This window comes from Diadema antillarum, unplaced genomic scaffold (genome assembly GCF_040938485.1).
Source record: "Diadema antillarum isolate AM-2024a unplaced genomic scaffold, OU_Dant_1.0 scf00000007, whole genome shotgun sequence".
NCBI lineage: Eukaryota > Metazoa > Echinodermata > Echinoidea > Diadematoida > Diadematidae > Diadema > Diadema antillarum.
Window position 1 is genome coordinate 2,591,799 of NW_027270896.1, and position 23,565 is coordinate 2,615,363.

A 23,565-nucleotide genomic window follows, 5' to 3' on the forward strand; every position below is an offset into this window, starting at 1 on the left:
GTGTTAAATTGGTATAATCATTGCTATCTAGAAGGGCGTTTGCAAATGAACGACAAAAATTTCAATTTTTGCAATTTTTACTTTTGTGTCTTGAATGACAAAAGTCACTGTGTTCACTCATGCATGACATTTTCCTTTGTATTAACCTATCAGGTTGATAGCCAATTAAATAATCTTTACTATGGTATATGACTCAATGATTTTGATCAAAATCTTCTATTAAAAATATGTGCTGGAAAAAGTGTTTACTTTCTTTTTTTTATTATTGAAGTGATTTGCTCTAAAAATCTTTTGACTGTTTTGAGTTAAGCTTATAGTTATCGATGCACCAATAATAGTTTTTGGTTAATCATACTTCACTTTAATTGTTAATCGCTTTTAGGAATTGCTTTTAGCGCAACACATATGGAAATATGAAATTTGTTATAGATGTTTGTTTTTTTACACACCACCCAAAATCCCAGGGCAAATGATAACGTGATAATCACGCGTCACATTTTGGGGGTTCATGTCATGTCGTGTGGCTGTATACGGGAGACCTGTGGTTGAGAGGAGTGAACTTTTCTTCATTTTTTCCAGTACATTACTTCAATCTACTCAAGCTGTCATTGTGCCAATTATTGCGTTAAAGGCATCAATAATGGAGAAATGGAACTATAGGTATAGATTTTGAATCTCGAGTGCGTCAAAAAAAAAGGCATGTCGAATTTGACGTCGATGTGATTCTCAAATCTGCACAAGGCGACAGCGTTAGCACGTATTGATTATGGAGATTGCATGCTAGAGAATACTCTCCTGAATCAATCTAAACGTCCATTCATGTTATCGTTCTGCAGGTGATTAAAACGTTCCTCATTCCGCTTTTGGAAAAGGCATGTCTAGTCAATTTTTGAGTGAGGATAAACATCGTGGTTTTAAAAGAGAAGAGGTATTTCGAAAGTGAAACTCCGATTGTGAACGAAGCGGTCATTTGTGTCAACAGTATTGCATTACTGTCTGAACTGTTAATCCTAAAGCGGCTATAAATAGACCCTGTTCGACGGGAGGAGGACATGGCAAGCTGCCATTCTTAGCATTGCTGCGCTTGCGCCGGGGCCCCCCGCAGACTGCCATCGCAGAGCGGGGATTGGATGAGCGCGATCTCTCAGCAAGAGGCTGGGGAGGAGGAGACCCGCAGTGGACACTCGGCGCAGCATCCATCGCATCTTCTTCAAAACCATCTCCTTTCTCTGCCGTAGCAAGACGGGCTTGCTCCCGAACCGTCAGTAACCCGTGAAGAACGTAACTCGTCCAGCATGGCCTCCGTACTGCTTTATCCGATCGTGTACGGACTAGAGGTGTTCCTGGCATCGGCGCTGAGCACGCAGATCGCCGTCTCGCTGGCCGCCGTGCTGGTGTCCACGGCTGCAGTAATCTATTGCCAGCGGACCGTTGCCTTGTGGTGGTCGCTGAGGTCGACGACCACGCAGACGAGAACTAGGTTCATCCGACCTCACGCTGTGGTGGAAGTAACGGAAGTACGACATGAGCAAACTTCAGACAGACCGCGAGATCGGGGAGGGGGTGAAACAGCAGAAAACTCGGAATCTGGCACCGAAGAGAAAACGACAATTCAAAAGAAGGCAGTAACACCGACATCGGCTAAAACTACGACCACGGCAGCCGCCACGCGGCATAAATTGAGTGACGATTCGGAAGGCAGTACGGAGGGCAGTACCAACGGGGAAGATAGCGAACATCGAAGAAGAAAGTCAAGTTCGGGGAGCAAAGAAGGCCAACCTGAGCAAAGTTGGTTAACCAGGCAACCAGCGTATATGCACCGTTCGCACTGGGTCGCCAAGCCAGCACAGCCGAGAAACAACCCGCTCATTTTCAAGCCGTCCTTGTTAAGACGTGCAAGTGCGGACAACAATGGTCACCATCAGCATCGCGCCAGCGAGTTTGCGAGGGACACGGATAAAAAACGCGATGATGATAACCACGAGGCGAGTGAGAGAGGAGGGGAGACGCCTTCAAAGCCTAACCTGGACCGAAGGTCATCGTTCCCTTCTTCCTTACCCTCTGCAACCTTTAGCTCCCAACCTCCAAGGACACAGACCTCGTCATCCATGGTTACCACATCTCTGACGTCATCCTCTACGTCATCCGCCAAAGCCACGCCATCTTGTTCGGTGCCCACACTCCAGTCGACGTTTTCTGCAGACGATCACGGTGGAACAATCGAGAGAGCGAGAGGTAAGTCTTGTTTTCATTGTATTTTATTGATGTAAAACTGCGTCTCCACAGTTCAAAAATTTCAAGGACATTAAAACCTGCTCCTGCTTAGTTGTCGTGTTTGAGGGTACCTGGGAGAGAAACAAGCTGGCCTCGACTTGGCGCGCTTTTCGTCGCTCACCTTGAATCGCGTCAGACGACAGGTCGAGCAAACAACTTCTGACATGAGGCCGATCGGATCGTTTATCATCGCATGCCATCGGTGCAAGCGATAGTCCTGTTTAACGTCAGTACCTTTGCAACGTCAGAGCTTGATTTCTCCCCATTTCGATTTGGCGGATGAATCGCGTCTAAATAGCTTGCATAGCGGCGCCAAGGAAGGATCACATGTCATCGTTGGACGCGGTAAATAACCGCTTCATCGTGCCAGACAAAGCCATGATACCAGCTCAAGACATCAAGTTCGGCTCACATAGCTCTCGACTTGCTCCACAATGTTTGTTACGGTTTCGATATTAACTAACATCTAGGAATAAGCGCTCAATTCAAGTGTTCTTGCACTGTTTAAAACATGTTTTGAAAGAACTGGAGAGAATAAAGCTATCTTTCATTTACCCATTACCAAGGAAGTTCCGTCCCGACTATGTAATGATATATTCGCGCCTTACAGGTATTTCCTCATTGAGTATATCCACTGTCATAGTTACAAGCAAACTGATGACTTAGAATCTCATTCAAATATGCAAGATTATGTAAATTACTCAAGTTCTACTGCCTCTACTCATTTTGGCGATTCCTGTCTATTTACGATTTGTGGGAATTGTTCATGCTTAGACTGCGTTAAAGGAGTAGCATTAGTGAAGGTAATTTTTTAGTAACCAATATTAGTAGCATCATTAGTGAGATCATCTAACCTATTTATTTTTTTTAAGTACAAAATACATTCAATTCCCAATTCCTTGGCAATCTCTCATATTAAATGACACAAACAAACAAGTGACGTGGATAAATTAATCAATCATTAGAAGAGTATTACCAAACTAACCGGTAACATTGGCTGAAATGTTGGTATAAGGAGTAATATTACTTTTCTTTGCATTGTCACTAATATCATTGTCATTGGTAGAAGTCATAATCGTCATTATGATTTAAAAATCATTACGTGTGCTTTCAAGCACTATATTCTCTTGTGTCATTGTCACTTATCATAATAGAATTACAGTCTTATAAATTCATTGGCATTGACTAGTTCCGTATACTCGATACGCTCTGAAAAAAAAAATGTCAAGGTCGAGCTGGAACATAGGAAAAGATCTGAAAAGGTGAAGTGCGAAATATATGGTGTTAGTGCAGTGAAGGTAGTGATTATCTGTAAGATGATTGTACTTTGCTATACCCCTATAGTCACACCTCTAATATATGCTTCCTCGGATATTAAATGAGATCAAACTAATGCCTAAATGAACGCGGTTGGTCCTTAACAAGGACTATTACAATTTCGCAAGCTTTAGAGATATTCTTTCTAAGATTCGTTAACGATGCCGTGAGGAAGAAAACGGTTTCAGTGTTTTCTTACCTAGGTTGTGGTTTTATTTGAGAGTGGGTTTCTTTCCTTTTTTCTGTTTTCTTTTTCTTTTCTTTTTTTTTTTTTGCTTGTTTGTTTGATTTTTGTTCTCTTCGTGCGTAATATTTCCTTACCGCATGGCGCCTCCGAATATTCTCGCCAATGTCTATGTTCGTGAGCCGAAGTATGAATTCGCACGAGCGCATTGAAGGTATTTCCGGCTCTGGGCAGTGATTGAGTGGTATTGCGCTGGGGATTAATCTATGAACGACACATCAACAACCTCTCATCAAGTCATCCTTCATCAACGACGATCATGTCAAAATGTCGTCGAGATGAGAATGAAATGACTTCAGAGTCTAAACGTATAATGTGACATTTAAACGTTCATGACATCCCGCCACGGGTATACAGGCTATATGCGATATGGATATGTCTTATGTCACCCTCGGGAAAACACGTGAACAAACAAACAAACAAACAAAGACAGCAAACGAAAGAAACATGATTATTCTTTACCTTTATGTACGCCCACAGATATTTCTAGCGGACGTAACTAGCAGATTTAAGGCCAGCATTATTACAGTCAAGCGAGGGAAAGAGAGAGCGCGCGAGAATGAAAGTGCTACGGAAAACGCATGTACAGATAGACAGAGCGACAGGCAGACAGGCAGGCAGGCAGGCAGCAGTTAGACAGGGGAAGCGTTAAAAGATCAAAGAATATATTATCAAAGCTCCATTTCTGGGAGTATTATGCTAATGTTGTCTCAAATCATTTTTTACAAGCTTGAAAATGACCTGTTTTGTGGCTTTAAACCAACTGCCCAACAACGTCAAATCAATCTCGACGATGGTTATGTTTCCACCAGCGGTAACGAAATTACTGTAGTTTCTGTTACACAGCGATACCGAAGTTCTGAATTTCGTTAACAAAACGAAAATCAGGGCGGGGAATCACTGTAATCTTTGTCGATTTTGACTGAAGACTTGGAATATTTATTATTCCCCTTCCCCTCCCCCCCCCCCCAAAAAAAAAGAAGAAGAAGAAGCAGAAAACAAACGCAGAGTGTACTGCGAGACACGAGGACCGTTGAGTGCAAATCATGGGAAATTATGGCCGCTTGATGGTCAGTAGATATATGGCATACCAATGACCACCTCCACTTGTCCTTGTGGTCATCTCAAACGGGCTGAAATATGTGATTGTGACGTCATTTACGTTGCATCCCTCATTGCTATATCAGTCTGGATTAGTCTTGACTCCATATTAAGATAGTGGAATGTCCCATGTTCTAAGGTGAAATGAAAACGTCATCTCATCGGTATATTCTTACTTGAATTCATCGCCAATAAAAGGTAGGGTCTTGTTTTGAAATGGTTTGCTTTATTTCCTGTTTGCACATTTTTATCATGATATGAAGCATAAACTAAACACTGTCTTTCGGTCTAAGAACCAATAGAAAAGTCACCTATTCAGTTGGGAAGGTAACAATTAAACGCATCCAGTGAGGAAGATATAGCTGAAAAGTAGGGCCTTTCGTCAATACTACTTTTCAACATTTGGAGGTTGCAAGAGTTGACACAATTATCAGACGCTTGATGACGTGACAGCCCTTGGGAGCTACGTAATCGATAATAAAATGGAGGTGCTGGTGCTGGTGCAGGTGCAATCGCAGTATGGTGGGGGGGGGGGGGTAACTTTGCCCTAGTATTTTTTATTTAGTCATATCAAACAGATATAATAAATGCTTCCTGCATTTTATGTCAAAATTGCGGTGAAGAGACGACCTTTTAATGAGACATTTTACACAAGATACAAAAACTTCGATAGATATTTCATGCACCGCATGGTTTTTTAATGTTTCTGTGTTTTTGGTAACTTTGCACATCCGGGTCTGTGACCACCTTCCTATAAACTGTCTTTATGGTTCAATTTAGTTAAGGTACGTTAAGTGACCGTGTCTAAGGCTATTTCCAATTTCTTCGAATTTCCTCACTCAAATCGGCAAGATAAAGTGCACTCGTCACCCTAGTATTTTGTATATGTTTCTAGGCAAGTCAACCTCCACGTTTTTCAGGTTTTAGTGAGGAAAGAATTACAGTTACAAATAGTGAAATCATCAGGGAGTTACTATATGTGGCCCTCTGTTTAAAAGGAGAAAAGAAATATAAAAGAGATATAGGTTAATTCTTTGAAGTCTATGAAGTAGTATTTTGGTGTATGACGTTGACTCAAATAGCTTTTCAGTGGTAAAGAAAATACATCAGTGCTAAGAGAACAAGACGTCGAAAGTTTGTTATGGGAAGCCGGATTTCCGGAACGGATGAGCGAATTCTATTTCTGTTTGCTCTTATGGGGGGGGGGGGGATGTTTGCGGGGGGGGGGGGAGGGGATGATGGAGGGGAAGGATAAGTAGAACCGAATCAGGGTGCCATCTACCTCCGCTCGTTTAAAAAAAGCAAGTGCGTCACGTAGATCGACCATCCATAGGAATCTGGCCGAAACCACAAACTGACCCACGCCCTAACTCAATACCGAATTCTTGGAAGATAATCGAAATTCTCTTGCCTACTTCCCACATCATCTGTGTGTGTTTGTGTGTGTGTGCATACAATGTATCATTATTAATCATACATCCTGTGAATGTATATGGAGCGAATGTTCCTTTCGATCTTGTTTTCCACGTTACTTGCACATTTAGACATACTCCTCATTTTCATTCATGGACTAGAAAATGGTGTATTTAACCTGTAGCGGCTTTTTGGAGCGGCTGTAGTTATTCCAGGGAGGGATGGAGGGAGCTTCGTCGCTGATTGAAAGTTTTAATTGACACGCCTACTTCGAATGCCAGGGAGCTTCCGAAGATAGGCCATGACGTCATTGTCAGGGTGGACGGGTGCAGCTGTTATCACGGCTTTGCCTTTATACCGTGCCTATACCCACAGCGGCGCTCTCGACGTTTTAAAGGGGATGATTGCTATAGGCAAGCTTCAAATCACATGGTCAGAAGATGAAATGGGGCTGATTGTAAGATAACCATCAATGAAACCTGACTGTAGATCATTATTATGGCAGAAATTGAATTAAATGCAGAAAATCGCTTCGTAACTCAGTCGTATTGTATGATAATCTGAGGTATGCATATGATGAAACATTCAACATTTTCATTATAGTGATGATTACGTCTGCATTATCAAGAATACATGTACACACACACACATACACACACACACACACACACATGATTATCTGTGTGCGTGTAGAACGAATGAGAGAGAGGAGGAGAGAGACGAGACAAATTACCTAATTATAATACTCTTCAGTATTGCATGTTTTTCATATCTTAGGTGTACTAAACACACAAAAACAGTTAGATGAGCTTACGTTCATTTGAAATTAAAATGCACCATTATAATCATATCATATAACCTTGAACTAAAGTATGAGCAGCTCTTAAGCTACAGACAGATCGAGTGAAATCTCTCCCCACCCACCCCCCCCCTCTCTCTCTCTCTCTCTCATTCTCTTCTTTTATTATTTCTGTGCCTGAAAAATATCTGGTACCTGCGGCGTTAACCTTCCTTCTCAGCGTGAAGGGTTGACTGCACTTTTACTTCAGCTGGAACCCTGCTACCAGCCTCGTTCTCTTTTCTACGATGTAAATAATAATAACGATCCTGCGCAAAATCGCGATCGCACGATATTGCGCATTAAGACGGGCCGTGGTCGCATACGAGTTGCCTCCACAACATCAGAGGAGCTTCTGGCGGGAGAAAGGAGGTGTGATGTCACGACAACCAAGATCTAGTTTACCCCTTTATACCTTGGAGAAGCATGTCATTTAGTCAAGCGTGCCGAATTTATCAGTAGTGCAATATAAGCGGAGAAAGTGCTCTCTCTCTCTCTCTTTCCAAAATTGTAAAAGCCTTTTTTCATAGTGCGAGAGAAACTACGAAGAGAAATTGCCCATATATTTTCCCCAGCCCCAACCGTGATGTTAGGAACAATGCAATGATAATTGGGAAGAGAACTCAACAACCTTCATAGCTTCCCTCCCAAATCACAACTCTCCCCCATCCCCCCCCCCCCCCCCCAAGTTCATTCCAGGCGGGGCTGCACCACTCAGCATCGCACCGCCTGTATATGGCTGAACACACACATTAATAATATACTACTCAATTAATCAGACAATGCTGTTACTCTCTCTCTCTTCCTCATGATTTATATGACACCTCATCTTCCGATATGTACACGCACGCAATACCTATTGAACGGTCAAGCTTTGTTTTGTTTTGTCTGTGATATATATATATATATATATATATATATATATATATATATATATATATATATATATAACTCTTCTTGAGAGTAAGATTGTACGTTCTAACGCTGCCATTGTGCTCTACACTAACCAGCGCTAACAGCTCGAGAAAAATTATGTCACGTGACCTTTGAGGAGACCTTTTAGACAGTTGTTTTTATGTGCCTTTTAGATAATACTTTTCCGCTACATATCAAAGCATGAAATAAGGCGAAGCTTTTGCAGCAATCTCAAATGCACATCCATTGAGAGCTTTCGATTAACATTTTGGATTTAGGGCAATTTCAGATCTATTTAATTAAGTTTGATTTATTTACTGAAACTGCACTGGTGTTAACACTACTCAGTGGATGTTGCCAGTTTGGTTGAAGTTAGTTCAGAGTTCACGTTGATGAATAAAGTGCAGCCATGCTTTCTATAGTTATGCGAAAATATTTGGGGAATCTTTTTTTCTCTCTTTTATCCGATTCACGACCAAAGACACCTACATTATATGGGTGTGTATACGTCTATCAAATACATAAATATACACACAACAAATAACATTATGATGTATATGTATGTACATGATACACACACACACACATACGTACATATATATATATATATGTATATATATATATATGTATATATATATATATATATCTATAAAGTATATATATATATATATATATATATATATATATATATAATACATATATACATGCATACATACATGTACCGTATCATTATGTGTGTATGTAATGCATGCATTTTTCTGACAAATATATCCCTAGTGCTTTAACATCATGCACCCAGCGAGAAGTTTCTATACCCGTATCTGTTCACTACGTTGTAAAATTCATGATTCATGTTATTATCAGATTCCTGAATTCACACGACGAAAGAGAGGCATTATCTCTTTTTTTTCAGAATTCGTCAAACCGGAGCTGCCACGCTTTGATTGTCAGTTTTCGGCAAACCTGGTATCCCAGATGAAATCTATTTTAAGGAACGCCGTAGCCAGGGAACCAAAGAACTGTCCAGAGATTCTTCGCGGTAAATGGCGGGAGGCGAAAAACAGAGCGTATTGACAGCAGCGGGGTAAAGGGAGAAACTCGCTCGTCACATTGTATGGTGTGTAGGAAATAAGGAGGCGAGTAAATATTCATCTCCCACCGTGAACGAACCTGGAGCGCGAGCAAATTATGTTTTCCAACCGCTGCAGGACGTCGCATGTGCGACAGAAGGTATCTGCTTTCTACATAACGTCAATGTATAGGTTTAGTATGTGGTATATTGCATTTTGAAAATACGAACAATAACTATTTGTGTCTCTGTTCGCCGTACCCGTAGATACAGTTCAAAGTGAGGATAAAAACACGTACAATCTAACTCGCAATTAGACATTCAAAGTTTGTCGTTGGCGTCACCTTATCACAACCGGACACTTTGATCTTCGGTAGATGGTGATGTAGTGATGGTTATATAAGATGCATAAATGGAGAACCATATGATAAAACTATACACTTTTCTCTCAGTTTTGAGCAAAGTTAAGTATATATTGTAGTAGATTTGACTTCTGCGGTGTGAATTTACAACCCCATAAATCTTATTTTGAGCAATTATTGTAGCACAGCAACTAAAATGAGACAGTTTTGAGCGGTTTCCAAATTAATGTTTATCCTCCCTCCTTCCTGCCCCCACACTTATATATACACACGCACAAACACATACACTCACACGCACACACGCACACACTCCTATGTGGAAAGCCGGAAGGTGGATGGAATACTATCCACCGGCCGTGTCACGACTCACTTGCAGCGGGCTATGTAGAGTGTGCTGACGTCACGCCTGTAACCTAAGAACGGCAGGGCGGGCCGTTCGTTTGTAGAGCACACGGCTGTTCGTCCAGGGGCCATCGGTGAGAGTACATGAAACTGTAGAACCTTTATTCTTCTCCTGTTTTCAGACTGCAGCTAATGGTATACCAGTTCCAGGGGAAGAAATAGAAGGAAGGTTTAGTCTTATAAAAATTAATGAAATAGGAGACGGGTTTTGAGTGTGTGCGCGCTGTTATCGGATTGATAGCATCCTGTACTAACAGGAAACATTTGCATTGGGTTTTAGATACAAGAAAGGTAAATGTGTTCTCATTCTTGTGTAGACCGGTAGTAGGCCTACAGGTTCAGAAACTTTTAAAGGGCAGTGTTCATACATCAGAGACCGCGAGTTCTGTCTTTCATCAACCCTTTGCGTACATAGAGTGCCGATAGGAACAGAAATCAAATAGCGCTGCACGCACATGCGCTGTCCAAAATCCCTGGCACAAAAAGGGGTACTTTTGACTTCATATATTTTGCACGTATAACTGTAGCCGTGGTGGTAAACTCACCTAAAGGATCCATAATGAATCGCGATGATCTACCACTCTAAATCACAAGTATAGGAGAGAGGGGGAACAGGAATTAAAACAGACAGACAGACAGACAAACAGACGACGATGAACAGATCAACTGCAGTGTGAAACTGGCGGGACACTATAAACAAACAGCCCGCCAACCCCAGCTGACCTCCCTTTTGTATTGCTTCGAGTAGAGAAAAATTATAACGTTGCATCCTGTAAAACACGAAGCAAAACTGACAGCCAGTTCAACATGAAAAGTGTAGGGACATGCTATAAACATACGATAAAAGAAGAAAGGGTTAACATATTTTTGATGAAAAAAAAGTGCAATATGGGTGAGTTAACTGTTGTTCCCCATTTCTGTACTTTGATTAGCAACTGAATGATTTTATAATGATTTGCCCTTGTGTGTGTGTGTGTGTGTGTTTGTGTGTGTGTGTTTGTATGTGTGTGTGTTTGTGTGTGTGTGTTTGTGTGTGTTGTCCTTTCTTATTCACTCCATACTGTATAATATTTTGTAACGTGTATTTCTACTCTGCTAATGTATCTCTCTTGACTGCAAATGTTATCTACCAAGATAGGTCTCATAATCGTAAGGCCTTTTCTGATTCTCTCATGTGCTATCATGCACGCATATTTTTGTCTCTTCTCTTTTTCCTGTAAACGTGACGTGCAATATGTGTAGGTAAATTTGCGTATTCCTTTTAGCGTGTTGAATGTATATATTGAATTAAAAAAACGAATTAAAATGATAACTATATCTGTGTTAATCTCATTATCTCAGCGTTTACTCAGATAGAATGATAGCACATGATGAAATGTATTTCTTCTCAGACATACTAATCTGTAAGTTGCTTTCTTAGTGTTGTCAATCGTACATGATAGGTAGGCCTATACTTTCCGTCATCGAAAGGTTTCGAACCTGCTGTATTTATCCTACGATAATTCCCATAGACTGTGTAGCTCGTATAGAACACGTCGATGAAGATTATTATATTCCTGGCATAATTGGTAGTTTCAAAACAAATTATAAATGTTATCAGCTGAGAGTGTAAGCTCATTACTACATTGTAATCTGAATTTATACGGCAGTAAGCAAGTGGGACCGAAGAGTTACCTATGTGCCAGATTTGTCACAGGGTGACATTATATAGCACTGTGCATACAAACAATCATTGTAATTTTCTGTCTTTTGCCAATATTTCTTTAAGACTGCATGCAAACTCGTAATGGCGGAAGTGCCACAGAGATCGATGGCATTTCAGAGAGCAGCAAAAGATAGTATGTACAATTTGAATTTCTCCCTTTGGGAATTTATGAATGCAACATTCCAAAAACAAACAAGCAACAACAAATGCATTGGGAGAAATGCTACGTTGTTCATCACAGAGAAGGCGCCTAAGCTCGGGCGAGGCAAAACAGCCCTTACCCACATCACATGATATACTTCAGAATCCGCATAGTATTATACTGTATACGACCATGATCTGAATTTGTTTGTTATGTTTTCCCTCCTCCCTTCATGGAAGGAAGCAGCTGGCTTTCAATCGGAGAGACTTGAGCCTATATATGGAAAACGCGCAGAATCTCCGAAGAGCGATTATATTTTTCCCGTCGCTGTTTTTGGATTAGACGGGGAATGACGAGAGAGGGGTGGACAGAGAAAGAGAGGGAGGGAGAGATGAGGTGAAAGGGAAGAGAAAAGGGGTAGAGTGTCTTTAGGGTGGGGTATAGGCTACTCCTCCGTCACACGATCCAGAGGCTTGGTTGCGATCTCTCTAGTGAGCTCCTCCCTCGCTCTCTACAGCTCGCTCGGCGGCTAGCATGCTCTCTCGACATCGGCGGAGAATTCCTGGGATGGTTTTCTGACGAAAACAATCAAATAGCAACGGCTACTACCACTCTGGGTTTGTAGTCTGGCCGCTTGCAGACTCAATTAGCGTGGCCATTATGATGCTAGCAGCGATAACCACGAAGCGTCGTAGTAGTGCAATCATTGACGAAATTGCTTGCACTGAACTTTTGGTGACTCCATGCGAAAATGTCGAAATCTATAAACATGTTGAGAAGTTTTGTTAAAAACAGCTTAAATAATCGATGCCAACAGCTGCAATGATTACATTATGCGCGATTGGTTGGTTTTTGTTTCCTGCACTTTTCTCCAGACAGAGCCTAAAAAAAGAGAGAGAAGAAAACAACAACACACCACAAAATGCTTATTATACAATGTTCAACAAAGACAAGTTACAACATAAGCATGGCAGGATTTTCCCTATCCTCAGTAGATATACTCGGCATAGCAAAATGCGATACAGGAAATATACTCATCAACTTCTGGGTGAAATAACTCACGACGACCAAGTGAATAGATACAAACATACGTAGATACAAGCATGCATACATATAGATACGCACACATGCGTATATACATACGTAGATACACACATACATACATACATACATACATACATGCATACTTATACAAATACTCATCATATAAATAATTTTTTCCTCACCCCCCCCCCCCCCCAAAAAAAAAACAAAAAAACAAGTATTGTCAGGTGTCTAGTTTTGGAGACGCTTTCGGATCGGTAAGACTTTATGTCACGATATTTTTAACAAATCGTTCGAAAAATATAAAAAAAAAAGATTCGATTTTTCTGTTGCCGTAAGGTTAAAATGTGAACTGACGCCACGTTGAGGTTGTCTCGGGTAAAATGAGCTGGAGCCAGTGAATGCTCTTACAAATTACGAGGAATTGATGCAAATTAAATGCAAATTGAATGCAAAAAATGAAAATTAAATCATTCATTTTATTCAGTTACATTATGCAGTATTGGCCATAGCTAACAAGCATTCCAATACTTAGCTCATTGTAATCTGAATAAAAATGCAAGATAAATAATTAAACACCATCACTGCATTGCCATTGCAACGCGACTGCAGTAATTATTTCATGCAGAGGAAATTATATTCATATATTTATTTAATGACAGATCCTCAACGCTCCTGAGTTGCAGGTCAACAGGAGAGTGTCTTCTGAGACCATTCATTTCAACTCTATTTCGACTGTATATAGTAATACAGGATGCCTGTACATTTATTGATATTTATTAGCCACCCAGCGGTTTGTAAAAGCTGAATGAAAAACGTATGTAAAACGTTTTGGTGCATCATCATGCAAACATTTTATAAGCCAACAACTTAAATCGTATGCCTTAATTTTTCCGAGTTGTATTTCGATCCATTTAGTTATCAAGTAGATGAAATCAATGTCATCTTTTCTGCGTAAACGGATCTTTCTGCACCTGTTTTCTCATCTTGGTATATCCAAAGATGATTTACCGTCGTGCGTGATTAAAAAAAAAAAATCGGAGTTCAATAACTGACAGCAAGAGGGTTAATCGTAAGTGTTGTGGGCCATGGGCTTTCTCTGTGTGTTTTGCTGGTTGGAGATGTATTCCCATGTCGGTGGAGCATCTACTGGATAAATAGGCGCTCGCCTCCACTCCGGGCCCCTGGATTCAGCCTCCGGGGTCGGAGATATTAATTTAGTGGCAGACGAAAATAATCATGGTCTCTGTAATGAAACACAGCTTGCCCGGGTTCGTGGAAACCGAATTGTTGCCAGGAGTGGACGGAGATATAGCAAGATAGATTGATAGAGAGAGACACTCAGACAGATATAAAAAGAATGTGAAAGAAAGAAAGAGAACGCAAAGGTAAAATCATTCACGTGCCTACGTTTTTCTTCTCTTGTTAAGAAAAGATTCAAAGAATAAGATTTAAAAAAGAGGAACGAAACGTAAGAGTATTGAAGGTAGATTGACGTCAATTACGTTTTTATCAACAACAGCTGCTATACACAAAAACATGGGATAAAATGTACTCAATTTCTTGTTCAATATGAAAGTCTTTATTCATGTTTGGATATTCAATCTAATAATGAAGTAAGAGTAGATACGTGTATGGGTTCAGTCAAAAGGAGGTGAACGCTACAGAACGGACAGAAAATGTACAAAGCGAGGTAAAAGGCAGCGGTCAGCATGTTATTGTTATTACTAGTATCTTGACGATTTCAGTGTTGATTGGAACCCGTGTTATCAGTGTTCCAGGCCGGAACTAATCGCCCAGGTCCATGTCGCTGGATCGCCCCTTGTTTACAAGGCCCGTCTCGTCTCGATAACACTTCGACATCAGCACTAGACAACTCGCCGTCTCGCAGTATGTTGAAAGAACGAACCCTGGGACGAAGTGGTGCGGCGTGAGATAGCGGCGCTTCTGACTGCAGTTGTTCGTAATAATACATGCAGGGGGTGAACACAAAAGAAGTTAAAGATTGAAACGAAGGAAAGGTAGCCCAGCAAGCAAGCTGAAACATTGGCAAACAGCGCAGGAGACAAACAAAACAATAAATCATACTTGGGGCCGGGTCAAATCAAGTACTGGATGTTGGACACAGAGAGAGAGAGAGAGGGGGGGGGGGGGAGGGGCGGAGAGAGAGAGAGAGAAAGAGAGAAAAAGCAGAGGCAGAGATGGAGAAATACATGCAGAGAAGCTAGTCTGGTTGCGTAAGTAAACTGAAATGAAATTCACTGAGTTTTGTAGGCAGTCGTCATCTCCATTGAACATGATGAATAATATTTCCTTTTTTTATTCAGATGACACTCTGAAGAACTACTGTCCTAACTGACTGATTGCTTGCATGCACTGAATAAAGAAATAACAATAATGCATAAAATACAGACAGAAAAAAAAGACAAGCAAACGCTACAGTCAATGTGGCATGGTCTCAAATTCTGTTCAGTGACAGGGAAAGGAATCTGTGAAACGTTTGTATTTGTAGGGTACATTCATGAAAAGGAGTAGCAATGAGAGGTATACAACAACGATCGTAATCATGGTAACCGAACCAGAGTATTCGCACCTTCATCAAGATATGGCATGTATGGTATCAGACATGACAGGATAGCGATATTTTTGTCCAAGTGGAGCACTTCCTTTGTTGAATATTTTATTATTACAAGAATGCATTCTTCACTACAAGTTGTGACACTTTTGTGCTAAGTCAATACTGAACTTCTTTGCTTCAGATAATATTAAAGGATATAATGATAATAAGGTACATGCCCCAAACACACGGAAACATTTTTTGTCGGTTGCATGGTGTTCATTTCAGCAAGAAGTCATTCTGATGGTATGTCCATGTCCTGGCCTGATTGTCCTTTGCAAAACCGTCACTAGCAGAGTCGTATCAATCTATGCGAATATGAGGCAGATTATGCATTGCTTTTGTTCATGCAATAATGAGGATCACATGGTAAACATAAAATTGCGGAAGTGCGGAAATGATCGGTTTGAACAGTGTTTTCCCTAGAGTGCCAAAAGTAAACCTTCAAAAATGCTTAACAAATTGGATTTCATGCACGCTGATTTAGGGTTTTTCTTGTAAAGAAGTTCACCATGATTTATATTCCAAATATGTATTTAATGTTCCAGCGCACCGCAACCCTCTCATCGTTTTTGTTTTATTTTGTTTTTGTCGGCTTTGTAGACTTTTTAGTTTTGACAGCCAATTTACATTTTGATTTAATTTGGTGAGCAATTGCATTTTACTGGTTAAATATTGCGCCAAATTTTGTGCAATTTAAAGGAGTGGCCGAGATTGAAACCAACTTCTTTTTATCGTTTTTAGACGGTACACTCAAGGTTCATATCGCTGAAATGTATGTCAACGTATGTTATAAAGTTTGAAGCCTTGACTTGCAAGTTTACAAATCTCATACAAAAACTATAATCACGAGATATACCATGATATGGGATATTGCTTAGAATGTTGTCCACAGAACTTTCATGATACGTGTATGAGAAAGTTTTGAAAGTAACGCCTGAGGAGAAATACAAACAAAACTAGGCAGATTTCATATGGAATAAATGGAAGGAACATAGGGGGATAAAAGGAAAGCTCTTGGAATATAATAGAATGAATAACAGAAGATGCCGGGGGACGATAAGAAACAGAATGGAGACGTAACAGAAGAGAGACCTTAACAGTGACACGAGGATAAGACAAAAACAAGATTATTGCTTGATTCGCGCTTTATTTCTGCATGGCATGATATCAGTTTGGATAATATGTCTGTGTGAGCGGTAGTATAAAGACAGCGATATGATGTCTGTGATATGACGAGGTTACATATCGCCTGGTGACGTCTGCGCACGGAGTAGTGTCGTCAATCGCTGCACCAGCGGTATGTCCGGAATGCGGTACTACTTCCATCGCGCTGTCGAGCTCTTGCTCGGCTCGGCTCCTGACGGCGCAATATGGGACAAGCACGTACCATCCACGGTACATCCGGACTTGTTGCGGGATTCGCCCAAAATGCACTCACTCCGCCCAGATTTAGCTTCCGCTCTGGCAGCTCGATCTCCGAAGATGTGACATTCATAGAATGATAAGGCTTGTGTTTTATCTCAAGCGCCTTCCAGAGACATTATATTCGTCAGAGTCATTTCTGGAAACGATTTTTTTTTTCAGCTGAAAGTAGGTTGTCAAGACACTTTCTCATGGTAATTAACGTGTTTTTTTTTTCAGAGGATATTTTAGAAGGATAAACGCATATTTTTCAGTCAACATGAATAAGCTTTAAACAGGCAAATCCTCGCTACGAAATTATAGAGAGCAGTTGAGCAGTTGGTTATTTTCCAACAATTATGTATGAAAACAGTCCCTATATTTCCTGTTACGGTAGCTTTATGTATAGTACAAACATGTATGTTTGACACACAGACACATAGGTTGCACATGCAGAACTACACAGCATCTACTGTATAGTTGCTACACAATGAGTTCTGTTGTTCCCTCGGAAGTTGCGTGTTCTTTTTTTTTTATCAGGTCTTGTATAATTCAAGACTTGGGATCTGTTATCAGAAATGCAATCAGGTGATGTCGTTCAAAGGGGAAATCCAGTCCAAATATAAGTTAGTCTGATAAGAAAGAGTAAACTATTATGAGTTCAACGGTATAATTTTGATCGAAATCGGATGAAAAATGAGGAAGTTATGACATTTTGAAGATCCGCTATTTTTTGGGGAAACAGTTTTTCAACAGTCAGTATGAATTTGCAAATGGCAAAGTGAGCATGTCATTCCCTCACTGTAAATTCGTTGGATTAAAAAGTAATTTGATAGACCATAAGGAGGGACAAATTACTATGTTGAGTCTAATTGATTTAGAAATTAAATCCATTAGATTTGAAATTAATAATCTTATTTGGATTTGTCCCTCCTCATGGTCTATTAGATTACTTTTTAATCCAACGAATTTAGAGTGCTCACAACTTACCATAAAATCATACTTTGTATATAAAAATTTGAAATTTCCAGGTTTTCATTCAAACGCAATTATGTCCGAGGCTCAAATCCTTGTATATCTAACTGATCACTATTCTGAAGTTATTCAACCAGGAGTAACATCATGTTTCAGACTCCAATGACAGAAACATTGAATTTTCGTCTTTTTTTTGTGCACGATCAATGGAAAATTGTGAGGGTATGACATGCTTAGCTCACTTATTTGCGTATTCATATCCACTGTACAAGAACTATTTTGCAGAAATGAGCAAAACTTCAAAATGTCATAACTTCCTTATTTTTCATCCGATTTTAGTCAAATTTTTACCGTTGAACTCGTAAGATTTTACTCTTTTTTATCAGTTAAACTTATATTGGACTGGATTTCCCCTTTAAGACTTTATATACGACCCAGGCGGCCAGCCTATGTAAAATGTTCATGGCCGGTGAACGCAGTACAAGATTTCATCAGGCAGTGCGTCTTCAGTTAAGACTAGCATTACCCACAAGGACCTCATTATGTCAATTAGCAATCGCAGAACCCACTTCTACAACATTGGCCGCGCGAATCATTAGGACTCCAGCGACGGTATGGATTCTGGTTGCAGAATCTAGATCCATACCTCCGCGTTTTTATTCGTCGTGATCAACAAACCTGATTCTATTTTAAGTAGCTGTGTGTTTCTATTTGCTCAATGACAAAAGATGGGAAATACTTGTGGCACACAAATAAAAACAGGGGAGTTGGTACTTGCCAAAGTAATAGATTCGAATCTATTCGCTTGTGTATTATGATGACCAAACGTGTCATCCTGATCTTTCCATATCCTTTTTTTTTCATTGCGTCCAACCACCCCACCCCCGTATTACAGGGAAGAAACCAGGTAATCATTGGGAACTGACGAAAGGTATCCCCCAATATAAAAAAACAAACAAACATAGAGAACGGTGGATGAAAGAACGATGCTAGTCTAAGAGGTCATGATAGAAAAGGGCAAAACAGTTGAGAAATAGAGAAGTTATGCATCAACATTCGAACATGGAAATACAGCGATTGAGAAGGCAAAAATAAACTTGCGTTCCCCATTTGTACAAGTAAGCTAGTGTAGACATGTAAGTGATAATATCTCATGTATACATTCTAGGTAGAAAGATATAGATAGATAGATAGATAGATAGATAGATAGATAGATAGATAGATAGATATCATGAAAATGGACAAATAGACGGATCGGAAGTTTGGTAATAGATGAATAGATACTCAGACAGAAAACTATACATATAGTTTGTTACATGAAGAAATGAATAGGCAAATAGACAAAAGGTTCATATAGGTTTGTATAGATAGGAAAATGAATAGTCAAATAGATAGGCAGTTTATCAGAAATAGGTAGGTTGGTCATATCAAGATAGATTTAGAGATTCGGATCTATATCTATCTGCCTCATAATAAGTGAACACTTTATATTTATCTGTCTGTTACCTCTTGACAAGGAAATCAGGACAGGATTTTAAAATAGGAAGTTTTATGCTGTCTTGGCTTGTTTTATCTGTACTCGCATTTTGTGATTGTACCATGATGTATAACGTTACTTGAACCTGTCTATAAGAAACATTTTTATACAGGACTGAAAAATAGCAATAGTCAGGCCTATAGCTAAAGAAATTAATCACTTTATGTAAGTAGTACAGGTTACACTGATTTAGATAAAGGGGAGGGAAACAGAAGAAAAGGATAGAACGAAACAAAAAGATGACAGCCGAAAGCTGTCATGATGATAGAAAGAAAGAAAAAATGTAACAACATTGCCACAGTGAGGGTTTGAAAATACCTTTAAAAAAGTTTAAGACGGGACCATATGGCAAAATGAAAAATAACACTTCGTGTTCACGTGTTCGCGTTTATTGGTACGGTGGAATTACGACTGAAATAAACGTCTTCGCCCTCCTAGGTTGCCTTCAGAAACCAAAAGCAGGAATTAATACCAATCTCCGATAAATCCCGGGACCGCACCAGGGCGAGAGGTTAATGTCGTCAATGACCTGCGTGGAATGGAGACACGCAGCATGATCGGATCGAGCCCGGTATGGGTCCCGGGTGCCGCGGCAATACACCAAGCTGCGGACAATCCTGCCCGATGATAACTTTGCAGCAAAGCTCAAATCGCAGCCATCCGCCATAACAACCACGGGCTCTTTCTGCAACGTCGTGCTCTCGTCGGCGGGCTATCCTCGCTACTCATAGGCGACTTGACTCCAAATAGCTCAAGCGCCGGAACATGACCTACATCCCTGCCGCAGCGGAGGGAGAGCAATATCTCGGGATGTTTAATTGACGCAGCAATCTATCTTGAAGATGTTTACGTCACATGCCAAGCTGTCAAGCGCGCCCATCTCAGCGCGAAGAGACGGCTAACAACAATCGTGGGTAGTAGCTGTGCCACAAACGTCCGTGATGATTAAAGATTTGAGCTACGGGGTCAAGCGGAGATAACTACCAGTCGTTTGCAGGGTCGATTTCCGTCACTTATTTCCACTGGCAAGTTGCCAATGCATCTAATGAATATGCCATGATTGGGATTCTTGAAAGTTGACAAATCTATTTTAAAGATACTTTCCTCTATTGTGTGCAACAAAGTCTTACAATGGAGATTTATCATCCTCTTTTTTTTTCTTCCTCTCTCTTGACAGGTGAAGCGAAAGAAGAGTCAAGCAGCGTCAAGAAGCTGGGGCCTGAGACAAGTTGCCCTTCACTTCCAGTTGTGCCTTCTAATCTAAGCGAGGATTCCACCAAAAGTGCTGCGCAGACAAAGGGTTCTTTACCATCTATCTCTGTGATGGCCCCTGCCACCATCCACGAGGAAACCGAGTCAACGGAACCGTCTACGATACCAAAGAGTGTCCCAAAGGTCAAACGTGTAATTCCACGACTCTCCTTTACAACGGAAGTGACGTCATCTTCTGTGACTTCATCCTCTGAACCGTCATCACCGGAATATAAGGAAAAAAGGTGCAAAATATCTACCAAAACGAAAACGCATATAGATCAGCCGCATAAAACGAGGGTCATGCCGATAATCTGTGTCGTTCCAGAATCTGATAAAAGCGACAGTGAAGGTCAAATGCCAGGTCAAAATACCACACAGAAAAGTGGCTCTCCTCCTGTCGAGAAAAGCAATGAACTTCATGTACAGTTTTCGGTAAAGCAATCATTTGAACGTCCAAAGGGTGTTCCGCGCCACGAAAGTCTGGGCATACCATCTGTTGTTACAGGGGAGATCGCATACCCCGGGGCTCGGAAGAAACGACCTAATCAGAGAGAGTCTGAACCATTGACAATTACAGTTCAACCTCCTGCAATTTGTGAAACCGAGCAAGCTAAGGACCAAAATATTACCCAGGAGGTGGTCAGACCTATTCCTCAGAGGACTGACAGTCTAGGAATTCCGCAGGTTTTCACAGGTGAGGCATCTTTTCCCATGAAACAACCGCAGTCTGGAATTCCAGATGATCGAACACTTGCAACTTCTCAACCCAAAAAGCCTCCAGGGGCCAGGAGGAAAGAAAGTCTGGAGGTCCCTTCTGTTCAGATTGGAGAGGTTTCTCTCCCTCCCGTAGAAAAGACATTAATGGGACCTCCGCAAGACAGACCAGTCAAGCGCCATCGTCCTCGAAGCTTAGATATTCCATCCTTGTCAGCTTCGCCACCTGTCGACCCTACCGTCGGTGACCCTCCAATGTCCGCTCCCTCCTCAAAAAGGAAACATGCTTCCATTTTGAAACATGGTAATAGTCAGGAAAAACCAAGTAGGAAGAAGTCCGTCACTTTTTCGCCAACTGTTTCACCCCAAGAGTTCAAACCGGAGTTCAGCTTCGATCATGAATCTGATGGCGCCATATACGCAGCCCCAAAGCGGCCCAAGATGTTCCGCCATTACAGCATTGATGCTTCCGAAAGTTCATACCGAAAGGAAAGATATCGGGCCTCCGGAAGACAGATTGCAGAAGCAAAGGAAGCTGGTATTCTCTTCACGGAAGACATCCCAAACATTACTGGTGTGGCTAGGACTAACGACGTCAATGAAAACAGTGCTAGTCATGAGCTTGATTCACCTATGGAGACAAGGTTGGCCTCAGCTGAGGAGAAGGATGACGACGAGGAAAGTGATGATGTGTTTGTGAGTACCAGGTCTATTGAATTAAGCAATGCCAAAGCTCGTTTCCTTGCTGCAGGAGGTGCTAAGGCAGTGATGTCCGTATTGTGCACGCAAGACTCATGTGACTCCCACGGTCAAGGGACCAAGTATTCTAGTGTTGACCTCCTTGAGGCGGAAGCGAAAGCTATTTCACATTCTCTGACCCCACCAAGTGAGCCCGAGGAGACGCCCTCCAGCGGTGATACTGCAACTGAAGACATCGGCGACCAGTCACCGGCGGAACCATGGAGATCTTCCAAAACAGCATCAACCAAAGAGAAGCTGTCTGGCATCGTTGTGTTGCAGGACACCGAGTCAGCCAAAAGTACCACTACTCTCTCCTCTCCGATCAGAGAAAGTAGCGAGAGGGGTGCCAGTCGGTTCTTTTCCAACGAAGACTTGAACCTCCGCGCGTCACTCTTGTTCGTGGAACCCGTGCGTAGTTCCATGGAATCCGACCTTTCGGAGGGTCGCTTCAGCCATTCCTCTGAGGAAAGCGAAGGCTCAGTCAACGACGAGCTGGAGGTTGTACAGCCTGTGTCAACGAGTGCCAAGAGCAGATTCTTCCTGTCGTGTCAGAACGTTGAACCAGGACCCAAGATCCATCGTATCCATAGTGACGACATTTGGACGACCCCAACGATACCAGAGCTTCCAGAGCCTCTAGGTGAGTTACATGAACCGAGGATGGGGATGTTGTCTTGATATGTTTGGTCTTGACATAAGTGACGCAAAGATTTTTTGAAAGGTTTGATGAAAAACATGAATGACGATATGAAAACAGACAGTTCTGTATTGTCACTAAACCATCCTGGAATAAGCACTTCTCCAAATAGGGTATTGTTTATGTATAAATATAGTGCGATGTTTTGTTAATTGATCTTTCCTAACCTTACTTATCTACCCCACTTAGAGCATGTACATCACTTTCAACCAAGCTCACCCTCTGAGCACTGTTCCAGATATCACTCAAGCTGTAACGTTTCAAAACAATGCTGTGTTCTCAAAAGAAATTAATACCATAACTTGATATCATTGTGTACAAGCTGCTGAGGTGATAACGCAGGTTTACCGTCATTTTTTCTTGTCAAAGGGGATGGCTAGTAACTGATCAGTGGGAATGCTGGGGGATGATTGTTTCAATCCCCGTGGGATTCATTTAAGAGTACATTATATATATATTGTTGTGTGAAAATTATTTGCTTCAGAATGTTCTCATATTCAAGTAATGTGCAGTTTAATGTTCCCAGGTTAGCATGCCTGTACAGTGACGGGGCGATCGTTGACGGTCCGTTAACGATCGCCCGTCACTGTACAGGCGTGAGACCATTCTGAAGCAAATGATTTCCACACAACAATAGATATATAATGTACTCTTAAATGAATCCCACAAGGGTTAGAACAATCATCCCTAGCATTCCCACTGATCAGTTACTAGCTATCCCCTTTAAGATTGTCCTAATACCACGTGTTACTGATATCTACAAACATTCAACACAGCCATCACTGTTTTGAATCGGTTTC

The 23,565-nt window shown here is 41.2% G+C and overlaps 1 protein-coding gene across 1 annotated transcript in view; it reads left to right on the forward strand.

Annotated features, from left to right (window-relative positions):
- Positions 1-1,195: 1,195 nt before the first annotated feature.
- Positions 1,196-23,565, forward strand: part of LOC139717526 (uncharacterized) — a 40,259-nt gene continuing 17,889 nt past the window's right edge. Inside the window, exons 1-2 of the mRNA XM_071629033.1 lie at positions 1,196-2,235; positions 20,537-22,708. Of these exons, the coding sequence (XP_071485134.1) occupies positions 1,296-2,235; positions 20,537-22,708 (3,112 nt within the window). The 5' untranslated portion in view covers positions 1,196-1,295. The remainder of the gene's footprint in view (positions 2,236-20,536; positions 22,709-23,565) is intronic.